Below are 26,202 nucleotides of genomic sequence, written 5' to 3'. Positions count from 1 at the left end.
CTCTAAACTGGAGATAATACCATCTGCCCTCACAGGGCTGTGAGGATTAAATGAGATAATACATGCAGAGTGCTTAGCCCTAGAATATGTCTGGCATGTTCTAAGGCCCAGTAAATGTTAGCTGTCATTATTAGTATTAGTATTACAGCTCCTACTACTTTTCCCAATACCTTTCTTATTTGATACTAGTAATGTTTTAGAATTAACTGGTATGTTTTAGAATTAACAGAGATCTTCCACACGAATTATATCAATTTATCCTCATTACTACTTTGTGAGGTAGATATAGTAGCTCCATTTTATAGAAGTAGAAACAGAGACTCAGTAAAGTTAAGTGACTTGTTCAGGTTTGCATTATTTAGTGGCAAAGTTGGTCCTAAAATTCAGATCTTTAGATTCTGAATTCTAGGATGTTTTTTATAATCTTGAGTTTAGGTGTAATTTCAAATTTATGAAAAGCTGCAAAAATCAAAATAGTACAAAGAGTATTCATATGCTTGGGATGCCTCTGTGGCTCAGTCGGTTAAGTGTCTGCCTTCAGCTTATGTCATGATCCTGGGGTCCTGAGATCAGGTCCCACATGGGCTCCCCGCTCAGCGGGGAGTCTAATTCTCCTTCTGCTCCTCCCCTCCTTCTCCCTCTCTCTCTTTGACAAGTAAATAAATAAAATCTTAAAAAACAAAAACAAGAATATTCATATACTTTTTACCCTTTCACCACTGTTAGCCTTTTCCCCCATTTACTTTATTATTCAACATTCATTTTTTGAATTGCTGCTCTCTCTCACTTATTTTACTTATCCTAATCTCAGACGGCCATTCCTTCATTTGACAAATATTTATCAAGTGTCTGTTACTTGATTAAATATTACCAAATGCCCATTACCTAGAATACTGTTTAAACCTTTCAAATTTATTCTCATTTTTGTTTTAATGAATGCTTTTAATTCTGAATATTTCACTTTCCTCCTCTAATATTTTTGAAAGGGTACTCAAATATTTTGGCACATGGAGAGTAATTTGTGGCTTGGTTTTTATAACCTCTTCATTCCATAACTAGTCATCTGCAAAAACTATCTTTGTGTTTTAAGTACCTAAGGAATCCCTGGGAGTTAATTTGACTCGTTGAGTTTACAAAGCTTGCTTAACTTCCATCTGCCTCATGGATTTCCAGTCCCTTTGGTGTTTCCTGAATCATAATGGCCTCAGAACACTGAATTTAGTACTGAACTAAGCTGATCCTGGATTTAGAATTAGATTCAAAAGATGATTGGTCATTCAGGCTTATCCTAAAAGTAAATCTGGATATTCTGAACTGACTGATTATCTGGAGGTAAGAGAGGGGCACCTGTGGTAGCATATAACTAATCAATTCACTCAACACAAACAGTCCTGTGTACATAGCATTTTGTTGCATCTCTGCTTTGATGAATGTGAAAGCCATACTATACCAGGTGCATGGCACTGTGCCAGTCATAGTGGGGATTTACCAAGTGTAATCCCCTCTGGCTGGTACTATTCAGCCAATCATCCAGCTTTCGGCAATGTCTTTAAAAGCAAGGCCTCTTTCCAGTATATATAAAAGCAGTTTCTCTCTAGTCCTGTAGTACATTTCTGGGTTAATTATTAAGTTCTTTTTTTTTCTATTTAGATTATAAATATAAATATAATATAGCCCTTTTGTTTCACTGGCCTTATTTTATAGATGCTTTGCTTGAAAGTTTCTTATATACTTAACAGACCTCTTCTAAAGGACTTACCTCTGATACGGTGTGGAAGTGATGAGTTGATTCTTTTTTTTTTTTTTTCCTTAAAGATTTATTTATTTATTTATTTGACCGAGAGAGATCACAAGTAGACAGAGGCAGGCAGAGAGAGAGAGAAAGAAGCAGGCTCCCTGCTGAGCAGAGAGCCCAATGTGGGACTCAATCCCTGGACCCTGAGACCATGACCTGAGCCGAAGGCAGCGGCTTAACCCACTGAGCCACCCAGGTGCCCCTGAGTTGATTCTTTTAACTCTTCACCTCAAACTGTTTTTTTGAAGAATTCAAAAGGATATATTGAGCTTAAAATATATATATATATATAATATATATATATGTACATATATACAAACACACACACACACGAATGAAATAGGAATGTAGTGGACCAGTGTTGGTCTTAGTACTTTGGCACTCTTTGTATCTCTCCCTCTAGTAAATGCTTCGGAACAAAATCTCCAGAGAGAAGGTGATATGTTGAAGAGAAGGTAAAACTTGAAATCATAAAGCACTGAGGAGTGAGAACGAATAGGTGCAGGAGAGAATTGCATAGGTTAAGGGTTTGGTGTACAAAGAATGAAATGCAGTTCATTAGAATGGTCTGCAGCAGGTAGGTTAAAATTTAACATTAAAATCTTATATTGAATTACTACTGGATTTTTTTTTTTTTTTTTTTTTGGTCTTCACGAGCTCCTTTGGTTTTTTTCCTGTTTAGTCTGTCTTTTGTTTAAACAGCTCATTGAGACGTAACTTGCATGCCATAATAAAAAGTTCTTACTTGAAGTATACAATTAGCACTTTTTGGTATATTCACAGAGTTGTTCATCCATCACCTCAATTATAGAACATTTTCATTACCCCCCCCCCCAAAAAAAAACCCTGTGTCCATCAGCAATCACTCTCCATTTCTTTTCTTTTTTTTTTAAAGATTTTATTTATTTATTTGAGAGAGACAAAGTGAGAGAGAACATGTGCGAGGAGAAGGTCAGAGAGAGAAGCAGACTCCCTTTGGAGCTGGGAGCCGGATGCGGGACTCGATCCCGGGACTCTGGGATCATGACCTGAGCCGAAGGCAGTCGTCCAACCAACTGAGCCACCCAGGCGTCCCTCACTCTCCATTTCTTATAAACTCCCCAGCCTTAGGCAATCACTATTTTACTTTCTGTCCCTATACATGTGTCTACTGTGGACATTTTATATAAGTGGGATCATATAGTATGTGGTCTTTTAAGAATGGCTTTTTTCACCAGCATAATGTTTTCAGGGTTCATCCATGTTGGACCTTGTACTTTTTGATACAAGTAATATTATGTTTTTACGGCCAAGTAATAGTCTTTGGGCTAAATATTCACATTTTATTTATCCATTCATCAGTTGATAGACATTGGGGTTCTTTCCACTTTTTGACTATTATAAATAATGCAGCTGTGAATATTTGCATATGTGGTTTTGTTTCAGATGTGTTTTCATTTATTTTGGATAGATATGTAGGAGTGAAATTTCTGGGTTGTATAACTATGCTAAATATTTTGAGCATCTGTCAGACTGTTTTCCAGATTGGCTGCATCATTTGATATTTCCATGAGCAATATATAAAGGTTCAAATTTCTCTACATCCTGGTCAGCACTTGTTATTATATGTCTTTTTTATTATAGTAACTGTAGTAGGTGTGAAGAAGTACCTCATTGTTTTGATTTGTATCAAAATCAAAAGCATTTGAACGCATTTTTTTTTAGTTGAATGGTTTCAACAAGCCTTTTGTTAAGGAGGTAGTAGTCTGTAATAAAGAGAACACTGTTTCTTGTGGGAGCCAAAGACTGGGTTTCTGCTATTTATAGGCTCTTTTACCTTGGGGTGGGTTCCTTATACTTAAAATGTCACTAATTCTCAGGCACCTGCGTGGCTTAGTCAGTTAAGCATCTGCCTTCAGCTCAGGTCATGATCCCAGGGTCCTGGGATTGAGCCCGAATAGGGCTCCCTGCTCAGCAGGGAGTCTGCTTCGCCTTCTTCCTCTGTCCTTCCCCTTGCTCATTCTTTCTTTCTCTTTCTCTCATGCTCTCTCTCTCGCAAATAAATTTATAAAATCTTTAAAAAGAAAAAGTCACTAATTATTTCCCTTTCTTATGGAGTGGGCATGAGGATCAGTTAAAATAATAAGAAAAGTTTTTTGTAAGCTCTAAGGGATAACCAAATGTTCTCTGATAGTACCATAATTAGGCTACTCAGGAAGACAGAGAACATTTTTAAGGGAGAGCATCACTAAAAAGGGAACTCTGTGTTTCTGTCTCCTTTCCATTCTATCTATAGCACCAACTTGGCTACAAGGAATTAAGCTAAACTGTTGTGAATAGCAACCTCTTTAGCTCAACTTGAATTTGCTCCTGAAGGGTGGTGTAATGAAGTCATTAAAGTAATTAAAAAATTAGTAACCTTTTTCTCATCCATTTATTTGTATACAATGTTGGTAGTTATATCTTTTCTATACTTTCTTACAGAATTTACGTTGTCCATTGAATGAAGAGGTAATTGCCCAAGCCCGGAAAATATTCCCTTCAGTGGTAAAATACATTGTAGAAATGACTATATGGGAAGAGGAAAAAGAACTGCCTCCTGAACTCCAGATAAGGTGGGGACAGTTTTCAAAAAGAAGTTTTAGCAAAGGTTATTTATATTGCAAAATAAATGTTGGAAAAATGTTTATGTTGGACTGGTTTTAATTTATCAGGATTATGAAAATTTTGTAGAGAATTATCTTTTGAGTGTACTTTCAAAGTATCCATTTATATGAGATGCTCTGAGTAGGCATTAAACAGAAGGTAAGCCAAAAGAAGACCCTAAACAGGAGCTTCTGACTTTTAAGAAAGAAGAGTTTGGTTTTTTGTTTTCTTTTGTTTTGGGGGTTTTTTTGTTTTTGTTTTTATTTTTGGTTTTTTTGTTGTTGTTGTTTTTGTCAGAAAACAGCCAGATATTTTCACATTTTATTAGCTGTGGTACAGCCCTAGAACTGCCTCATTCCCACCCCTCCCCATTCCCCACCACAGGGTCCAGCCTTCCAGGAAGCCCCTGCCTTGGCTGCCTTTGCCCACTGGAACTCCTGCTGCAGTTTGAGCCAGGTCTCCCTCTTTTGCTCTGACTAGCAAGGTCCTGGAGCTGGGACTCCTATCACTGAATTTCAGCTGTGATATAGTCCAGCCTCTTCCCCCACTATGGCCTGAGCCTCTCCCAGCTCCTGTTTGACCGGCACAAGACCCAGAAATTTAAAGACCATGTTGGACCTATCTAGCCAAGCCAGCTCCTCTTTCACGATACTACTTTCTGCACCTCAAGCTTCTGCTACCCTGACATGGATTTAGTCAAGTCCTTCTGTAGCTGCTGATATTTCACCCCTTTTCCCTGTAGCATAGCTTCTTCTGGATTAGCTCAGCCATGGTGGGGATAAAGATCTTTCTTTCATTATTTGGGCTGGAGGTCTTGTTCTGAATGATTTGTAAGGACCTAGTAGCTACCCATCCCAGTAGAGAAGTAAATTGCCCAGTAAATTGCTGTTCTGGACCAGCCTCCAGATTCCCCGAGAGATTTGTGATGGGAATAAGGAGATAGCCATTTTCCAAGTGCTGTGATATCTATGACTATTTCCTTACTAGTTGTGGAGATTTAACATTTTAAAACTAAAACCCAATGATTTCTAACAGCCACAAATCTTTCTGTGACCGTATTTGCTCTTAACTTATAAACGTACAAGAGAATTCCAGATCTGATATGATGATACACTTTGGGCCTTGTGGGAATTATTCTGTCTCTGTAATACTAGGAATTTCACAAAATTGCATCACAAATTTAAATACTGTTATTCTTTGAGTTTACGGGTTTTTTTGTTTTAGGAGGAGAGAGCATTAAAAATTTTAGTTAATAAAGACATGAAATGTATTATTTTGACTCTTGGTGGACAATAAACTGGTTGGGAAAATAAAGGTCATCAGAGATTGCATCCACAAATGCTTTAATTTCAGATATGTGATAATGTCAGTTGAACTCTTTAAGAAACTTTGTTTTGGTAAACATGATACTAGCAATCTGCCTGCCTGAAAAGGGAGAGTTGCTTGAGTTTGAGTGTATATATAGCAGCATCAGATTTCAGATTCATAGATCTGAATATGGCCTTCTAACTGCTTAAGGCATTGTGACCATAGAAAAGTATTTTTGGTGTTTTGTTTTGTTTTAAAGATTTTATTTATTTATTTGACAGAGAGAGAGAGATCACAAGTAGGCAGAGAGTAGGCGGAGAGAAAGGGGAAAGTAGACTCCCCACCCAGCAGAGAGCCCGATGCGGGGATTGATCCCAGAACCCTGAGATTACCACCTGAGCCAAAGGCAGAGGCTTAACCCACTGAGCCACCCAGGTGCCCCTGTGTTTTGTTTTTGATTTTTTTTTAATAAGCTCTGCCCTCAGTGTGGGGCGTGAACTCTTGACCCCTAGATCAATAGCCAGATGCTCTACCAACTGAGCCAGCCAGGCACCCCTGTTCCTGAGCTTTAAGAGGCCTGAAAAAAAAATCTGCTTCTTAGAGTTATGAGCTGGATTGAGTATATTATAAAAGCATATTGTAAACTGTTTAAAACTGATAATAACATCTGACATTTGTGTAGTCCATGACAACTGTTTTCACATTTCTTATGAGATCCCCATACCACTCTTTAATGTAGATATTATGCTCTTTCTAAAGATGGAAGAGGCACAGTCATCTCAGCAAGATTAAAAACTTAAATAGCCGAAGATCCTTCAGTCACATGATAGTGCTAGCACTTTCAATGTATACACCTTTTTTTGTTAAACTTAGGTGTTCTTTAAAACCAATATCACTTTAAGTAAGTAGAAAGTAAAAGCAAAAATAAACTCAATAAAAACTAAGTGTTAATAAAATCTTACCATTTATCATTGCCTACCTGAAGGTCCTGAGCCCAGGGCTGTCTCCCTTTGTGCAGTAAGAGATTAGCAAGAGTTAAGAGCAGTGTTAAAAACATTGCCAGGGACTCCTAGGTGGCTCAGTTGGTTAAGCATCTGCCTTCAGTTCAGGTTATGATCCCAGGATTTCTCTGTCTGCCATTCTCCCTGCTTTTGCTCTCTCTCTCCCTCTTTCTGAGAAATAAACAAATAAAATTTTTACAAAAAAACACATATTGCCACTAAAGTAATAATTAACATTGAGAAAGCTCTGATTACAGAGCATTGATTACATTAATAAAAAGATGAAATGGTAATACTTTTATCAGGGTTTTTAAAGTTTCATGACACTGTAACACTTAAAATAACTTTATTTATCAGTGTTGCTGTGGTACTTTCTTATACACAAAAAACTACATGGTGGTGCTTTGGTACAGATATTACATATTATTTTAGTCTATTTTTCACATTTTTCTTTATTTGTTTTAGTATCTGAGTATCCATCTTTTTTTTTTTTAAACAGGGAGAAAAATGAGAGATACTACTGTGTCCTTTTCAATGATGAACACCATTCATATGACCATGTCATATACAGTCTACAAAGAGCTCTTGACTGTGAACTCGCAGAGGCCCAGCTGCACACCACTGCCATAGACAAAGAGGTTTGTGGGCTTCGTTTGAATTCTTGTGCTCCCTTACATCAGCTTCCTGGGAGTCAGGTGTTGACTGAGCCCTTGCCAAGTGCTCTTTAGTAATACAATGTGTTAGGAACAATCATACTCTTCTTTTATTCCTTATATCCTAGGTTAATTGGTAAAACTTGATTTTTCTGTATATTGTAATTGTAGATAAACTATTAGCTTTCTTCTTTTATTCTAAATAATTGGAAAGTTACTATTTGGTGAAAAGTAGTTAAGAATGTCAGCTTCAGGGGCGCCTGGGTGGCTCAGTGGGTTAAGCCGCTGCCTTCGGCTCAGGTCATGATCTCAGGGTCCTGGGATCGAGTCCCGCATCGGGCTCTCTGCTTGGCAGGGAGCCTGCTTCCTCCTCTCTCTCTCTGCCTGCCTCTGTGCCTCTATGCCTACTTGTGATCTCTGTCAAATAAATAAATAAAATCTTTAAAAAAAAAAAAAAAGAATGTCAGCTTCAGTCAGTTTATATAATTATTTATTAAAATAGTATTCTGTAATTATTGAGTGTGTGAATAAATCGTCAATTTTGACATTTTTAACATTATTTGTTATAGCTGCTTTTAGTATAATACTGGTTCTGTGGTTTAGCTTTTGAAAAAATATCTTTCCAGGGGCACCTGGTTGGCTCAGTGGGTTAAAGCCTCTGCCTTTGGCTCAGGTCATGATCCCAGAGTCCTAGGATCGAGCCCCGCAACGGGGTCTCTGCTCAGTGGGGAGCCTGCTTCCTCCTCTCTCTCTGCCTGCCTCTCTGCCTATTTGTGATCTCTGTCTGTCAAATAAATAAATAAAATCTTAAAAAAAAAAATCTGTCCAAAGCAAACTGTGCTCCTCATGTATATAGAGACAATATTAACTTAATCCTTGTCCTTGAGAGGAGTGTAATATAGTGGAAGAAGCAGCATGGCATTAGTAATCAGTGTAGTGATCCTAGGGCTTGAGGAATCAATATCCTGGTCATACCTGTCATCCACTGGTGGATGCCAGGTGTATTGTGGAACACATGTTGTGGAACTTGTAAATTTCATTCATAGCAAGTATTTACTTACTTTTTTTTTTTTAAGATTTTATTTATTTGACAGAGAGAGAGGGTGAGAGAGCACAAGCAAGGAGAATGGCAGTCAGAGGGACAGAGAGAAGCAGTTTCACCCGAGCAGGGAACCTGACATGGGGCTCAATCCCAGGACCCTGGGATCATGACCTGAGCTGAAGGCAGATGCTTACCCGACTGAAAGACCCAGACACTTGCATGAAAAGTATTTAAAACATGTACCAGGAGTTTAGTAAAAACATAAATTATTATTATTGAATAGAAATAGAATACACTATAGCAAATGAAGGACTGACATTCTTACCAAGCAGGAAATCCAGCATCCTCAAGTATATTCTCTACTAGCAGTATCAAGTGCTCGCTTCGGCAGCACATATACTAGCAGTATCAAAAGTTCTGAAGCTTCATAAAGGTGTTAAACGTTTATTTTTATCTTCCAGGTATTGCCCATCTTAGGACTTTTAGGCAGTTGACGAATGATTAAAAGCTCAGTAGGCCTTTGGACTACATATTACTTATTGATTGGGATTGTCGGTCTACTACTTAATTCTCATGTCTGTTTATAATTAGGGTCGTCGAGCTGTCAAAGCAGGTGCTTTTGCTGCTTGCCAGGAAGCAAAGGAAGATATAAAGGTAATTTTCTAAATTCGGGTTGAAAGAGAATTATAAGAGGAATTCACATTACAAGAGCCGAAGTAGAACAATTACATTGTTGAAGTGGTTTGGCATCCTATGTAAAGGTAGGATTGGGCCATTTAGACCCAGAGATTTGAAGCTGTAAGTGTTACATAAGATTTTTTTGAAGAATAGATTACCTAGTTAAAACAAATTTTAAAACTAGTGTTTTGTTTTTATTATTCCTTTCACTTATAGAGCCATTCAGAAAATGTCTCTCAACATCCACTTCATGTAGAAGTATTACACTCTGAGGTTATGGCTCATCAGAAATTTGCTTTGCGTCTTGGCTCCTGGATGAACAAAATTATGAGCTATTCAAGTAAGCATATTGCCTGTTTTTCTTATTTCTCATAAAATACTGGTTTTTGAAATAGCCATGAATTTGAAAATGTCATTGAGTATAAAACAAATTTCTTTTTCATTTTTGGTTTATACATTTTGATTAATTTTCAGAATTGCATCTCAAATGCTCCAAATAATATTTTATTGGCTTTTGATTCTTTGATATTGACAGAATTATTCTTGATATCAAACTGGGAAGATTGTTAGTTTTTTCACATGTTATTGTAGCAAACATACTTTTGGGAGGAATATTGTGAGAATAAAAATTATCTGAGTTCTTTTGTTTGTAGGTGACTTTAGACAGATCTTTTGCCAAGCATGCCTTAGAGAAGAACCTGGCTCTGAGAATCCCTGTCTTATAAGCAGGTTAATGCTTTGGGATGCAAAGCTTTATAAAGGTAGGTAGATCTTTGGTAAGATGCTTGCCATGAAGCTTGACCTTAAATTGGAGCTATAATCTTTTTTGTTTATTAAAACAGTGATCTTGATTGATGAGCTACTGTATTTTAAGAAAAAGCTAACCAATCAATATGTATTCTTCTGTGTTAAAACCCAGGGCTACCATCTTTTAATTATAGTGTCTTTTTGTTTAGTCAGGACCAGTAAAAAGAGTATGTATATATTCATGTAGTAATGACATTATTAAAGGTATGTTAATTTTTATTTTAAAAATCCAAATGCAGGGGCGCCTGGGTGGCTCAGTGGGTTAAAGCCACTGAGGGTCCTGGGGTTGAGTCCTGCATCGGGCTCTCTGCTCAGCGGGGAGCCTGCTTTCTCCTCTCTCTCTCTCTGCCTGCCTCTCTGACTACTTGTAATCTCTATCAAATAAATAAATAAAATCTTAAAAAAAAATCCAAATGCAGAAGCGTCTGGGTGGCTCAGTCATTAAACATTTGCCTTCAGCTCAGGTTGTGATCCCAGAGTCCTGGGATCGAGCCCCACATTGGGCTCCCTGCTCAGCGAGGATGTTTCTCCCTCTCCCTCTGCCTCCTGCTCTGCCTACTTGTACTCTGTATCTCTGTGTCAAATAAATAAAAAAATTTTAAAAACTTTAAAAATCCCAATGCAATGTGCTATGGTGAATGCTGTGAAGTGTGTAAACCTGGCGATGCACAGACCCGTACCCCTGGGGCTAATAATATATGTTTATAAAAAATTTATTTAAAAAAATCCGAATGCAGAACAAAAAGCGAAAGATGAGAAAAAAGCTAAAGTGAATGGAAAAGGGAAGACACAGAGTAAGCGTAATTTTGAGTAAAATAGAGTAAAAAGGAGTGGAGAAAGTTTGGACAAGGTAAAGTGAAGTAAAGCAAAGTAGAGGGGCAGAAACAGGGAAAAGGCATATATGTATTTTAAATTCTTGCTATTATTAATGGATTAAATGCTACTCATATTTGGGTCCTTGAGGTCTATTAATATGTGAAATATTTTTATAATATTCTAACACTTCTAATAGCTGGAATTTTTTTATTTGCCTTTGTGTTATTCTTCCACTTCCCCCCAAAATGATCTGTAGGTGCCCGTAAGATTCTTCACGAATTGATCTTCAGTAGTTTTTTTATGGAGATGGAGTACAAAAAATTCTTTGCTATGGAATTTGTGAAGGTAATTACTCTTTATAAATAGGTATCAATAATAGAAAAAGAAAACCATTTTGGAAATGAAGCTGTAGAAACAAAGACAATTATGAATCAAGAATTTAACTTTGTGGTTTATTTTTTTGTCAAAAGTCCATTTATTTTTCACATTTGGGAGTATGGAAGCAGTAGTCTCAGAGTGGAGATAGGTGGAAAATGACCTATTATTTGCCTGGACAGAGCAATAGGAAGTTATCACATTCACATGTGCATTTATTCTTCCTAATCATTTGTCTGTTTTATAACAAATAAAATAATAATGAGTAGAAGTGACTAGTTGAAAGGTATAGCAAGGAAAGGAACAGGTATGCATGCTAAAGGAAGGCAGAAATTAGATGAGCAAGAATTATACTTAATGGAGGCTAAAACATAGAGAAAACATACAGCCTTTTAATATGGTTTTATTGATCTGTTGTCTGTCTCTTATATTTTTATATATATGTATTTTGCAAGGGGCAGAATCTATCTCTCAAGTTAGATTGCAAGGACTTTTTGAATCTTTCACTTTGCCTTGTACAGAGGTATCCAAGGGGTGCCTGGCTAGTTCAGTCAGTAGACCATGTGACTCTTGATATCAGGGATGTGAGCTCAAGCCCCACATTGGGTGTGGAGACTATTTAAGAAAAAAAAATTTTATGTGTGTGTGTGGGGGTGTGTGTATTTATATTTATATTTATTTATATTTATATATATAAAAAATAAAAGAAGTTAAAAAGGTATCCAATAAGTAATTGTTGGTTTCCTCTGATTTTGAGTTACAGACAATTCTATAAAATTAAAACTGGTCAGAGGTAGGATCCAGGATGGAATTGAAAGCAGAGAATGAAATAATGGTACTATGAAACAAGATACCTGCACTCTCTGGATCTTACAAGTAGAGTGTTAAAAGTAACACATTTAGTTTCTTGAAAGATAGTAACAGCTCAAGCTATTTAACTCTATTTTTCTAAAATTCTTAGAATATTGGACCATATCTGTGATCTGAAATGAGTATTTTTTTTCTTCTACAAAAGTTCTTCTCCTTACTTAAATTGGATTTTTTTTTTAATATCATGATTACTTCTTTGTAGGAATTCTAGTGGATAAAATTAAATATGTAGGTCAAGGATCTAACACTGTGCTTGATACATGACTGGATGTATTATTATTTTTGCTTCCCACTATATCAGGTTGATTTTCAGCTGGTATAGTTAAGCTGAACCAGTATATTTAACCAGCTGCACCAGTATAGTTAAGAAGTTATTTGCAGGGGCGCCTGGGTGGCTCAGTGGGTTAAGCCGCTGCCTTCCGCTCAGGTCATGATCTCAGGGTCCTGGGATCGAGTCCCACATCGGGCTCTCTGCTCAGCAGGGAGCCTGCTTCCTCCTCTCTCTCTGCCTGCCTCTCTGCCTACTTGTGATCTCTGTCTGTCAAATAAATAAATGAAATCTTTAAAAAAAAAAAAAAAAGAAGAAGAAGTTATTTGCAGCCAGCATCCATTCTGTCTAAGGTTGGATTGAATTCAATTGGTTGGTTTTCTGGGTCCTATCAGTTTTTAGGTACTTCGAATATTGCCTCTGCCCTATACCACTGCAATAGTATCTGCTAAAGATTGTCCCAGGTTCTGTTTAGAGAAAGGATATACGGCACTACCACAGTCTGCTATGACTCTTAGATGTGTGTGTGGTTTTTTTGGTCTTTTTATAGTTTTCACATACAACTCTGCTAGATTGGGTAGCCGAGTTCATATTTGGTCTTTTGTTTGTTATTCTCTAATATATTTTTGTTCACCATACTGTCTTCTCTTTAGAAATAGGAATTATAGGGGCACCTTGCTGGCTCAGTCAGTGGACCAGGCAACTCTTGATCTTGGGGCTGTAAGTTGAAGCCCCATGTTGGGTGTAGAGATTACTTAAAAAATACATATTTAAAAAAGAAAGAAATAGGAATTACATTACTTTCCATCATATGTGTAGAAACAAATCTGCAGCACCTATTAAAATTGGGATTCTGAAAGTTTTCAACAATTTATCATTTATTCTCCACTTACTATTCTGTCTTTCAGTATTATAAACAGCTGCAGAAAGAGTATATCAGTGATGATCATGACAGAAGTATCTCGGTAACTGCACTCTCAGTTCAGATGTTTACTGTTCCTACTCTGGTATGTATTGATCATTTATTTGCAACCTTTCCAAGTAAAACCTGTTTTGCTTTTTAAGAATTTGCCTAGTAGTGAATCAAATTAAAATAATGTCGGAGGAGTATATTGGGCTAATTTCATTTGGAAAATTGAATACTTCAGTAGTATTTGCATGTGAACTATACGTTAATGGGTACCAAGGACAAGATAGCTTTGGAGTGGGAGTGCTGGCATGACTGTTGTCCAGTGGTCCTGATCTCTGCTGGTGAAGTCCAGAATTGGTTTCTCAAATTCTACACTAATGAGAGCTGTGTCTTTTCAATATCCATATTACTTTTTTTTGCTGTTCTTTTATTCTGTAGTTATTGTTTGGAGGCAGGGGTATAGATTAAGATAAAACAAAGCAGAAGGAGAGAGTACTCTGAAGCATTTGCATGAAATAGTACTGATAAGGTACTGTATAGGCCTGGGAAGAGAGTGGAGAATTCTGCTTTTTTTTTAAATACTACTACTTTTCAAGTTTCTTCTCGATAGTTTGGTTAACTATTCTTACTTCCCCATGTCAAAGGTGAGAGAAAAGGGTGGAGAAGAGACAGTGGATTAGGAGTGAAAGAGAGGGACGCCTGGGTGGCTCAGTTGGTTAAGCAGCTGCCTTCGGCTCAGGTCATGATCCCAGCGTCCTGGGATCGAGTCCCACATCGGGCGGGCTCCTTGCTCTGCAGGGAACCTGCTTCTCCCTCTGACTCTGCCTTCCACTCTGTCTGCCTGTGCTCACTCTTGCTCGCTCTCTCTCTTACAAATAAATAAATAAAATCTTTAAAAAAAAAAAAAGAAGTGAAAGAGATATAGTAATAGATAGTAATAGAATAGGATAGATAGTAATATGATAGAAGTCATGAAGTATATCTATGTTCTATTTTGCTCATCATGTGATTACCGATGGTGCACATTTATGTAGATAACCTGTGTGATGGGCTGTGTGATGAGTATCCAGACAGGGGTTACTGAGGAGTAAGAAATTATCACTTTTGGAAAATAACGTCTCAGAGAAAAAAAATGAAACAAGATGGGACCGGGGAGGGAGACAAACCATAAGAGACTCTTAATCTCAGGAAACAAACTGAGGGTTGCTGGGGGTTGGGAGAGGAGGGATAGGGTAGCTGGGTGATAGACATTGGGGAGGGTATGTGCTATAGTGAGTGCTATAAATTGTGTCAGACTGAAGATTCACAGACCTGTACACCTGAAGCAAATAATACATTATAAGTTAATTTTTAAAAAAGGAAAGAAAGAAAATAGCATCTCAGAATTTGCTGTTCTGTGAGACTAAGGACTGTGTTTGATGCATTTATTTGGAACATTTAAAATGACTCACTGACCAACCAAATGAATGAATAAATTAAGTCCATACTATCACGAGTTAATACTAAAGAATATTCTTGAAATACTCTGCAGGCTCGACATCTTATTGAAGAGCAGAATGTTATCTCTGTCATTACTGAAACCCTGCTAGAAGTTTTGCCTGAATACTTAGACAGGAACAATAAATTTAACTTCCAGGGTTATAGCCAGGACAAATTGGGAAGAGTATATGCAGTAATATGTGATCTAAAGTAAGTTGTTCAAGTCAAAAGGTAAGGGTACCTATTAATCACAGTGTGCTTATGTATTCCATTTTATAAATAGACTTTGCATCCTTTTGGTTATTTAGAATTCTTCTTATAATGATGGCAAGTACAAGGAACTGTTATTGTCTCATGTCAATAAATGTTTTAATTGAATGCTTCTTATATAGAGTTACAGCCTGGTTAACAAAGGAGGTATTGAGAGGGGCCTTTTACAGGAACTTTGGGTCTCTAGGGTCACTTTGTTCCTTCCCTTTTACGTAGTCTATTTGTACATGGTTTCAGATAATCTTGTTGATCTGAGTTTCTTTTTAACTCCCTTTTTCATACATACACCCAAGTTATTGATGCTCATCGGGGGTTTCTTAATTTTTTTTGGTGAAGAGAATAGAATTTCCTTTTAAAGTAAAGTTGGAATCACATGATAGATCACTTTTGGGATTGTTGGACTTAAAAGGAATTAAGTTTCCATTTATTTTAGAATTGGTGATTATAAGGGTTGTGATATAAAAGTATTCAATAAATCAGAAGTTCCAGAAAATTCTTTTGAGAATATATTAAAACAAAACACATTTCATTTAGTTTACTGTTTAAATTGAAGAGCTCCAAGGTGTATTGAATTAATTATTTTTAGTCCCCAGTGGGGAAAAATCTTAATTTTGTCTACTTCTTTTAGTGACCATTTAGGGCATAGAGGGGTGGAAACAGGCTTCCAAACTAACCTAGAAATAGTTCAGTTTGCTTAAAAATACACTTGACAGGGGCATCTGGGTGCTTAGTTAGTGAAGTAACTGGCTTTTGATTTCGGCTCAGGTCATGATCTCAGGTTCATGAGATGGAGCCCAGCATTGGACTTCAAGCTCAGTGGGAAACGTGCTTTTTTCCCTTTCCCTCTGTGCCTCCCTGCATTCTGACCTGCTCTCTCTCTTTCTCTTTCTCTCTTAAATAAATCTTAAAAAAACAAAAACAAAAACTCGTTTTACAGAGCTCTGGAATTATGCATTGGATCCTTGATATTGCTAAGGGAAGTTTCCAGACCTTTTCAAATTCCTCAGTTTTTAAATGTGACTATAAATCTTTATCTCAGGTTCAGCAAATTACTACATCATCACAACTTCAGTACAGAGATGGTAGGTAAATTCAGTAGTGAATCACCATTTAGCCAGTGTGCTTCACAAATTATGCATTAATTAACATGTATGCAAAACAGACAAGCAAAAAATGCACAAAAATGCCAAATGGCTCTACTTAAAAGCAACAGCATTAAATCAGTGTATTTATTATTCCTAGGTATACTGTACAGGAAAAATCTCTTTACTGTGACCCTTATTACTGTGAAATATTCTTGTAGCTGAGTTATTTTTTTAATCCAGGGAAGTGGTGCATAATCACCTCATTGTTTTATCACATTTTATTTTGTATTATGTGTTTCCAACTATAGTTATTCTCTACAATGAATACTTTAGAGTCAGCACACCCCTAGATACTTTACCATATGTTAAAACTTTAGGGTTGCTGGTTTGGATGTTAACTTTAATGTTTTCCCAGTCTTTGAATGGTTATTAACAACTTCTCTCCTATATCCTTACCTAAATAGAAAAATCTCTAATGACAAGGAGAAGGGGAAATTCACATATTTTTAGCACCTAGAAAATCTGTATTGTGGCTGTCTATCTGTAATAGGCTAGGTTGCTTCCAAGGTTCGCTTAAGCAGAACAACTTCTGAGTAGAGAATTCAGGCTTAACTTTGATAACTGCCCCTCACGGAGCCTTCACATTTTGCTGGTATAATTGTAGCTCTGCCTAGAGCTTCTTATTATTTTAAGAAATTAGAATCCATAATGTTGATGAATCAACATTGTCTATAGCTCTGATAACTTTAAAATTATCTCGAACTGGGAAAGTGAAATATTTCTTTGTTTTTTGAAATGATAGGTATATCCTAATCAGCAAGCCCACAGCATGGACAGAAAGATTAAGAATGCAGTTTCTAGAAGGTTTTCGGTCTTTTTTGAAGATTCTTACCTGTATGCAGGTATGATAGTTCTTCTGTACATCAGTAAAATAAATTTATTTTTAAAAATTTAGCCCCAGTCTTTCTTTGTTTTAAGCAAATATTGGTTGTTATTTGAGGAAGACTGTATCTAGTAAAGTAGAATTAAATTTAAATACTGCCTCACTGATTCCGCTTTAATAGATCTTTAATAGGTATAATTTTGTATGCTTTAGTTAATGTTTATTAACTATTTAATACTTTAAATTACTCTTTAATGTTTATTGAAAGCTTACTATATAATATGATAGTAACCACTTTACATGCATTATCTCTGCTGAGCATCATAGCAGTCTTATAAGGTAGTTGCTCTTATTTTCATTTTCCATATAAGGGAATTGAAGTCTAGAAATAATTTGACCCAAGGTCACATGCAGCTAGAAAGTGACTGCTGGAATTTGAACTCAATTTGAACTTGTATAATAGCCATGTTAAGAAAGCTATGCATATATGAATATGAATCCTAACAATTTTATATTTTGACAGTAGAGGAGCAAAGAAGGAGGGCCCACTATATACATATATAGTAATCATTCTTTTCTTATAGGGAATGGAAGAAATCAGAAGACAGGTTGGGCAGCACATAGAAGTGGATCCTGACTGGGAGGCTGCCATTGCTATACAGATGCAATTAAAGAATATTTTACTCATGTTCCAAGAGTGGTGTGCATGTGATGTAAGTAAAATTTATTAGTAGGATCAGTGCCTTTTTAAGTGCTCTAATGGTTATCAGTAGTAAAGTTTTATGTAGCAACTTGCTTGAGGTAAAGTTTTATTACTTGTGTGTTTGAATTTTTCTTACTAAATTTATTTTTCCAAAAAAAGAGTTTTTTAAAAGATTTTTATTTATTAGAGAGAGAGAGACAGCAAGAGAGGGAATACTGATAGAGGGAGAAGCTGGCTTCCCGCTGAATAGGGAAGCCCATGCAGGGCTTAATCCTAGGGACCCTGGGATCATGACCTGAGCCGAAGGCAGATGCTTAACCGACTAAGCCACCTGTCTTACTAAATTTAGAAGGAAAATCCAGTGTTTGGTTTTTGTTCGTTTGTTTTTAAAGATTCTGTTTATTTAGAGAGAGAGAGAGAGAGAGCATGAGCAGGGGGTGGGGCAGAGGGAGAAGGATTGAGAATCTCAAGCAGTCTCCCCACTGAGCATGGAGCCCAGCACCGGCCTGGATCTCACAAGCGTGAGATCATGACCTGAGCCAAAATCAAGTCAGAGGCTTAACTGACTGAGCTACCCAGGTGCCTCAGAGAATCCAGTTTTGGTTTTTATCCCCCAAAGATTTTATTTATTTATTTGTCAGAGAGAGAATACAGGCAAGCAGAGCAATAGGCAGAGGCAGAGGGAGAAGCAGGCTCCCTGCAGAGCAAGGAACCCTATGCGGGACTTGATCCCAAGACGCTGGGATCACGACCTGAGCTGAAGGCAGCCGCTTAACGGACTGAGCCACCCAGGCATCCCAAGAATCCAGTTTTTTATACTTAATTTAAAAATGTCCCCCATAGTAGTTTCATTACGTCTGGGAATAGTGAGTTTAAACAATATGACAAAACACATTTATTTATATATGTATTCATTTTTTCCTTGGACATCAATGTTAGTGTGAAAATTAGGATCACATACACTTTAAACTATTTCAGTAGTAGAAAAGGGTGGATATTTGTTCAGTCAAGAGCTCTGTTATGCATATTAAACCATTAAGAAAATTAATTTCAGGGACGCCTGGGTGGCTCAGTTGGTTAAGCAGCTGCCTTCGGCTCAGGTCATGATCCCGGCGTCCTGGGATCGAGTCCCGCATCGGGCTCCTTGCTCTGCAGGGAGCCTGCTTCTCCCTCTGCCTCTGCCTTCCACTCTGTCTGCCTGTGCTTGCTCTCACTCTCTCTCTGACAAATAAATAAATAAAATCTTTAAAAAAAAAAAATTAATTTCAAAATATAGAGCTAATATATTTCCTTATGCAATAATTTTAGACCATAGCCCTCTTAAAACACACAGTCCTACCCTAGATGACATCATTTATTTCTATTTTGAGAAAACTGACATTGTCTGAATCAAATTCTTTTGATTTCTCAAGTTTCTCTATTCTTACATGACACAGTCTATTCATTAAGTTTCTTTGTGTCTTCACACTTGGTCCTATTCTTTTCATCTCTTTCTTTCTAAAACTGAGGTCTCTACCTAGGCTCTTGGTCCTAAGCTACTTCTTCCTAGAATTGGCTTATTTGTCTCCTCTGTTATTTCCCACTCTTTCATTCATCTGCCTGTACACACACAGGACTCCTCTTTCCTTAAAATCAATAAGAATAAAAGCCCCTTAGTTGTCTCTGCTACCCCTGTGAACTGTGAACTCTCTTGTTTCCTCCTTTCTTCTGCTTCACCATGAGCAGTTGATCACAGGTTCAGAGTAGCAGTTGTACAGACATGACAGGATTTAATCTAGCACTGTAGCTTTGTAGAACAATAAGGACAGGAAACATTGTCCAGCAACTAGCCATATCACATATTTTTTGGCAGCCCTCACCTATGGAGGGCATGCATAATTAAATTTAAGATGAGGTCAAAGTATGCATTGCTCATCTTGACATTTACCAAACTTTCTGAAGTCATCTACATTTGATCTTGTCACTCTAGCTTCTGAAACTTCTTTAGGGTCTGCTTTCTGCCCTTAACAATTGATTGGAACTGCTTTTTGAAAAAAATTTCAAAGGATCTATGTAGTAACCAAATTCAGAGAATCTTTTCTAAGTCCCCATCTTCCTTCAAATGTGTGTCATTGTATTCTGTTGAGTACCTTAATCTTTTTTTTTTTTTCTTTCAAGACTTTATTTATTAATTTGAGAGAGAGAGAGTACGAGCAGGGATTGGGGTACGGGCACAGGGAGAAGCAGACTCCTCGCTGAGCAGGGGGCCCACACAGTGCTGGATCCTAGGACCCTGAGCCAAAGGCAGATACTTAACCAACTGAGCCACCCAGGCGCCCCTGTTGAGTACCTTAAATCTTTTTGAAACTTTCTTTCCCCCTGATTTTTACAAACCTACTTATTCTAATACTTCTGTTATTGATTTGTTAAGACTTCAGTGATTTCTTCCCCCTGCCCCAATTCTTTCTACCTACTAAACGAGACATTCCCAATATTCTCTTCTTCTAGTTTTAGGTCTTTCCTTTCTACCACTCAGTTAAAACTGCAGAGATGAGGGGCGCCAGGGTGGCTCAGTGGGGTTAAGCCTCTGTCTTCAGCTCAGGTCGTGATCCCAGGGCCCTGGGATAGAGGCCCATATCTGGCTCTCTACTCAGCAGGGAGCCTGCTTCCCCCTCCCCCTCTGCCTGCATCTTTGCCTTCTTGCGATCTCTCTTTCTCTTTGTCAAATAAATAAATAAAATCTTAAAAAAAAAAAACTGCAGAGATGACTGTCCTAAGCTATAATATCATTTCTGTTTATGTGCTAGATATTCTTGCTTAGATCTTATACTGATATTTCAAATTCAAAATATATTAAATTGGTTTGTCATCATTTCTTTCTACTTCCATCTTGCACTTTCCCTTCTCAGCTTCCCTTGTTCACTGTGATTCATACATTCATCCACACAGAAAAATCTCAGAGCCACTGCATTCTGTGTGTTAGATGTTAACAGATTTTTCAGGGGAAAAGTTCTGTGTTCACATAAGATTGAGAAATGCTAGGTTGAACGAGTTCAAATAGGATTTTTTTAAATGCCACTGAACTTCTCAAACCCTTTAAATAATCAATGTACTCATTTCTACGTGGAATATTCCTAATTTACTTGCTCATAGAATCCCTTTTTTGGGATAAAATTAGTGTAAGAGACATGGTGTTGAAAAGTCAGTTTGACTCTTCTCTCCCTGGCATACTATCCCCAATTTGAATTTTCCTTATCCTAAATTTATTTTATAATTCTAACTTATTTCCTATGTGTTCTCTCTCTTTTGCCTTGACTGCCCCCACCTCAGTTAAGACCCTGTCCCCTTACAGTTAGACTTATTGGTAATCTTCGTCTTGGTTCTTTTGTCTTCTAACATTACCCTCCAATCTGTCATCTTCAGTAACACTCATTAATTCTTTCTGAAGCATTGTATTGACATCATTACACTTCAGACATAATCAATACATTCACATACTTGCCAAGACGTATTTCCAGCTTAACTGCTCATTAATTTCATCCATAAATCCTTTGATTTATCTAGTTTTTTATTCTTCCATGGTGACTGAACAGGAATTGGACTTCCCCTTTTTTCTCTGTTTACCCCCATCTCTGCTTATGATGCCACTGTCACCTCAGTCATTAGAGTATGCGACTTTTTTTTTTTTTTTTTTTTTTTTTTAGATTTTATTTTAGTATATGTGCTGCCAAAGTGAGCACAAGATTTTATTTTAGAGAGAGAGTAGTCAGGAGAGCACATGACTTTTTTTTTTTTTTTTAAAGATTATATTTATTGTAGGAGGAGAAAGAGACAAGCATGCAAGAGCATGATCTCAGGATCATGGGAGCAGGCAGGGCTCCAGGCTCAGTGGGGAGTCGGCTTGAGATTCCCTGCCCCTCTCTCCCCCCCCACCGCCTCTCCTGCCACTTATTGTCATCTTTTCCCCATACTTAAAATTCTGCATATATTTTTAGACCCCACCCAAAAATGCTTTCATAAATATGTCTTCCCAGTTGTTTATAATTCTTTTTTCTCCCTCTTAATTTGTTTGTATCATTTACATGGTACTTAAAATGTTTTACTTTGATAGTAGTGCATGTGTGTGTGTCTGTGTCTGTCTGTCTGTCTTATACTTCCACCTAGTTCGCAGATCCTCTGCAGTGTCCCTGCTGTACATAAAATAATTTTGTGCTTATATTATTTTTTATATTATTTTGCTTATTTATATTTATTTGTGCTTATATTTATTGAGTGGTATAGGAAAGTAACTTGTTAATCTATTTGCATTTTTATTTTTCTTTTAGGAAGAGCTCTTACTGGTGGCTTATAAAGAATGTCACAAAGCTGTGATGAGGTGTAGTACAAGTTTTATATCTAGTAGCAAGACAGTAGTACAATTGTGTGGTCATGCTCTGGAAACTAAGTCCTACAGAGTATCGGAAGATCTTGTAAGCATACATCTGCCACTCTCTAGGACTCTTGCTGGTGAGTGTTTGTTTTTTGCAGGTTTCTATTAGCTTTGTTTTTTAGATATTTAGGGTAGTAGAATTATTTCTGTTTTTGTTCTGTGCTCAGTATGTACAGACATACTCAGATCAGATACTGCAGTTAAGAACTGTCACTGTCCTTCAAAGAACATCTATCTAAGGATGCTTGTGAACCTCGGCCTTTTTATCTGGATCAACTAATGGATCCTTATAATACAAACTTAAGGACTAACTTGGTAACTCATCTTCCACTCAGACTTAAATATAGCAAAATCTTGTTGATAGTTTGTTTTTGTTTTATTGTTGCAAATTTTTAAATTCTCATTGTTTTTTTTTTTTAATTGAAGTATGGTTAACACCGGTTTTTAACACCCTCTCTGCTTGATTATACTCAGTGTGCTGTCTGTGTCATTGTTTCTTTCACCACTTAAAGAAATCATAAATTTTATTTAATCATTCTTTGATTTGCATTTCCATGTAAATTGGCCCTGTCAGGTTTTTTAAAACAACTTTATTTAAGTGCATTTATTTATTTATTTTTAAATAATATCGATAGCAGCTTTCTAATTTAGTTAGTTAGTTGGGAAGTCATGAAGCTCTACTCCCAATATGGGGCTTGAGCTCATAATCCTGAGATCAAGAGTCACATACCCAGGGAGCCTGTGTGGCTCAGTCAGTTAAGTGTCTGACTCTTGGTTTCAGCTCATGTCATGATCTCATCATTGTGGGATTAAGCAGGTCTGCAGGCTCGTTGGTCTCAGTGGGAAGTCTGCTTGATATTCTCTGCCTGGCTCTCTCACTGCCCCTCTGCCTCTCCCTCCCCCACCCCCTGCTCTCTTATGCTTGCCTTTCTCTCTCTAAAATAAATAAAATCTTAAAAAAAAACAAAAACAAAAAACAGTTGCATGCTCTACTGACTGAGCCAGCCAGAGGCCCCTACATATATATTTTTAATTGTAGTAAAATATACCTATAATACAAAGTTCAGGGACGCCTGGGTGGCTCAGTTGGTTAAGCAGCTGCCTTCGGCTCAGGTCATGATCCCAGCGTCCTGGGATCGAGTCCCACATCGGGCTCCTTGCTCCGCAGGGAGCCTGCTTCTCCCTCTGACTCTGCCTTCCACTGTGTCTGCCTGTGCTCGCTCTCGCTCTCTCTCTCTCTGACAAATAAATAAATCTTTAAAAAAAAAAAAATACAAAGTTCATCATTTTAACCATTTTTAAATTTTTTTTCTTTTTTCTTTTATTTTTTTCAGTGTTCCAAAATTCATTGTTTTATGCACCACATCCAGTGCTCCATGCATTAGGTGCCCTCCATAATACCCATCACCAGCCTTACCCAGCCCCCCATACCCCTCCCCTCCAAAACCCATTTGTTTCTCAGAGTCCATAGTCTCTCACGCTTTGTCTCCCCCTCTGATTTCCCCCAACTCTGTTCTCCTCTGTGTATACAGTAGCATTAAGTACATCACATTGTTGTGTAGTTACCACCACCATCCAGGTTCAGAATTTTTTTCATCTTTCCCCACTGAAATTTGGTACCTATTCAACATAATGCCTCAATCCTGACCATTCCCTGTAGTTCCTGGCAGTCACATTTCTACTTTCCATTTCTAGGACTTGACTATTCTAGGTATACATAATTAAAATCATACAATATCCTTTAAAAACTGGCTTATTTTGGGTGCCTCGGTGGCTCAGTGGGTTAAGCCTCTGCCTTTGGCTCGGGTCATGGGAACGAGCCCCGGATCAGGCTCTCTGCTCAGCGGGGAGCCTGCTTCCCCCTCTTTCTCTGCCTGCCTCTCTGCCTACTTGTGATCTCTGTCTGTCAAATGAATAAATAAAAAATCTTAAAAAAAAAAAACTGGCTTATTTCACTTACTACAATATCCTTAGTTTATCCATGTTATAGCATTATCAGAATTTCCTTCCTTCTTTTTAAATTTCCTTCCTTTTTGAGGCTGAATAATATTCCATAGTGTGTGTGAGTGAGAGTGTGTGTGTGTGTGTGTGTGTGTATACACTATGTTTTGTTTATGCATTCATCCACAAATGGATGTTTGGGTTACTTCCACCTTTTGGCTGTTGTGAATAATGTTACTGTGAATATGGTATAAAAGTATCTGTTTGAGCCCTTATTTTCAGTTCTTTGTGGTATGTATTGTAAGTGGAATTGCTGGCTCATAAGGTAATTCTACTTCTTAATTTTTTGAGGAAACTCCATACTCATTTTCTTTTCTTTTCTTTTCTTTTTTTTAAAGACTTTATTTACTTATTTGAAAGAGATCACAAGTAGGCAGAGAGAGAGGAGGAAGCAGGCTCCCTGCTGAGCAGAGAGCCAGATATGGGCTTGATCCCAGGACCCTGGGATCATGACCTGAGCCAAAGGCAGAGGCTTTAACCTACTGAGCCACCCAGGCACCCCCATACTCATTTTCATAGCAACTGCATCATTTTACCTTACCATTGGCAGTGCCCAAGGATTCTTTTTTTTCCACATCTTCACCAACACTTATTTTCTATTTTTTTTTTTTAATAGCCTTCCTAATGAATGAAGTGTAGCCCATTGTGGTTTTGATGTGCATTTCCCCAATGATTAGTGACTCTTGAGCATCTTTTCCTTTGGCCATGTTTATATCTTCTTTGAGAAATGTTTATTCAAGTCCTCTGTAGTTTTTTAATCATATTTATTTGTTGTTGGAGATAGATATCAGATATATGATGTACAAATATTTTCTCTCATTCTGTGCATTGCTTTTCTTCTCTTTTGATAGTGTTCTTCGAAATTATTGCTAAGTCTAATGTATCAAAGCCTTTTCCCTGTTTTCTTCTAAGAATTTTATAATTTTAGCTCCTGTGTGTAGCTTTTTGATTAATTTAGTTAAATTTTGTACATGGTGTAATTGACATGATTTTTATGTCACTTCTGTTTTTATAAAAAGAAATGATTAGGTTTTTTTATGCTTATTTAAGAGCAGAATAAGAAAATATCTTGGCAGCATATTATTTTTACATAATATATAAGCACACCTTGCACAATATATGATATTATATAGTAGTAATATTAATATATTACTGTGTTTCAAAATTAGAAATCAAAAGTTTGCATTGCTAAACTCAATAAATGTATATTTCCATCTCATAAGATTCTAAACTTGAGGAGTTAATGAGACAATTAACTGGGTTTATTCTTTTTTGATTTTTCCCTCTCTCTCTCTCTTTTTTAATAATATTAGGTCTTCATGTGCGTTTAAGCAGGCTGGGAGCTGTTTCAAGACTGCATGAATTTGTGCCTTTTGTAAGTGACTCTTAAGCATTGATTTACTTATGTCTTATTTCTAAACACCTTTTGGTTGATGAGAAGGAAGAAAAATTTTGAAACCTAACTGAATTTAGTCCTTTTATGTCTCTCTGTAAGTACATTGAAATCTGAATCACAAGAACTTCGAATTACTCATTTAGGTCCATCAATTTTACAGATGAGAAAACTGAGGATTGTGTAGTGCCATAACTTCGAGACACATCCAAGCCCTCTGAAAAATAACAAAATTGCTCATCTGTTTCAGGAGGACTTTCAAGTAGAGGTACTAGTGGAATATCCTTTGCGTTGTCTGGTATTGGTTGCCCAGGTTGTTGCTGAGATGTGGCGAAGAAATGGGCTCTCTCTCATTAGCCAGGTATGGCAAGTCCTGTATACATTTATGAGTATGTTCATTCTCTGATTGTTCTTTCTTTTATTTGATTTTACCTTGTGTCCCTAGATTTTGCTGACTATTTCCTGTTCTCTTATAGAAACTCAGAAATGAAAGTTCTGATAACCATATAAACTTTTGTTTTTCTATCCTGTTGAGTAGATAGATTAAATGAAAGCCAGTAGAAACCTGTCCATTAGTATAGGTCTTTTCTGAAGATTTCCTTACTTGGGGACCCACCACCCTTCTTCTTCTTTTTTTTTGTTTTTTGTCTTTTAAACATTTTGGTTATTTATATGACAGAGAGAGAGAGAGCATGAGCTGGGAGGAAGAGCAAGGGGAGAGGGAGAGAAGCAGGCTCTCCTCTGAGCAGGGAGCCCAATACAGGATTCGGTCCCAGGACTCTGGGATCATGACCTGAGGTGAAGGCAGATGCTTAACCAAACCAACTGAGCC

General features: G+C 37.2%; 1 protein-coding gene and 1 pseudogene across 3 annotated transcripts in view; one reads left to right on the top strand and one right to left on the bottom strand.

The window, feature by feature from the left end:
• UBR1 (ubiquitin protein ligase E3 component n-recognin 1) overlaps positions 1–26,202 on the top strand; it is a 145,418-nt gene that overhangs the window by 40,883 nt on the left and 78,333 nt on the right. For all 3 annotated transcript variants that reach the window (XR_009355532.1, XM_059181310.1, XM_059181309.1), the window contains exons 5-17: positions 4,259–4,389; positions 7,229–7,367; positions 9,016–9,078; positions 9,319–9,442; positions 9,756–9,863; positions 10,982–11,070; positions 13,147–13,245; positions 14,680–14,837; positions 16,785–16,884; positions 17,450–17,578; positions 21,873–22,053; positions 25,291–25,352; positions 25,621–25,731. Coding sequence is in view for 2 of the 3 variants with exons in the window: in XM_059181310.1 (XP_059037293.1) it covers positions 4,259–4,389; positions 7,229–7,367; positions 9,016–9,078; positions 9,319–9,442; positions 9,756–9,863; positions 10,982–11,070; positions 13,147–13,245; positions 14,680–14,837; positions 16,785–16,884; positions 17,450–17,578; positions 21,873–22,053; positions 25,291–25,352; positions 25,621–25,731 (1,494 nt within the window). In the remaining variant the exon portion in view is untranslated. The remainder of the gene's footprint in view (positions 1–4,258; positions 4,390–7,228; positions 7,368–9,015; positions 9,079–9,318; positions 9,443–9,755; positions 9,864–10,981; positions 11,071–13,146; positions 13,246–14,679; positions 14,838–16,784; positions 16,885–17,449; positions 17,579–21,872; positions 22,054–25,290; positions 25,353–25,620; positions 25,732–26,202) is intronic.
• On the bottom strand, positions 4,762–5,191 carry LOC131835417 (prefoldin subunit 6-like; annotated as a pseudogene).

The sequence above is a fragment of the Mustela lutreola genome, chromosome 7 (assembly GCF_030435805.1).
Source record: "Mustela lutreola isolate mMusLut2 chromosome 7, mMusLut2.pri, whole genome shotgun sequence".
NCBI lineage: Eukaryota > Metazoa > Chordata > Mammalia > Carnivora > Mustelidae > Mustela > Mustela lutreola.
The sequence above is the reverse complement of the archived record's forward strand: the minus strand, read 5'-3'. Positions and strand labels throughout refer to the sequence as shown.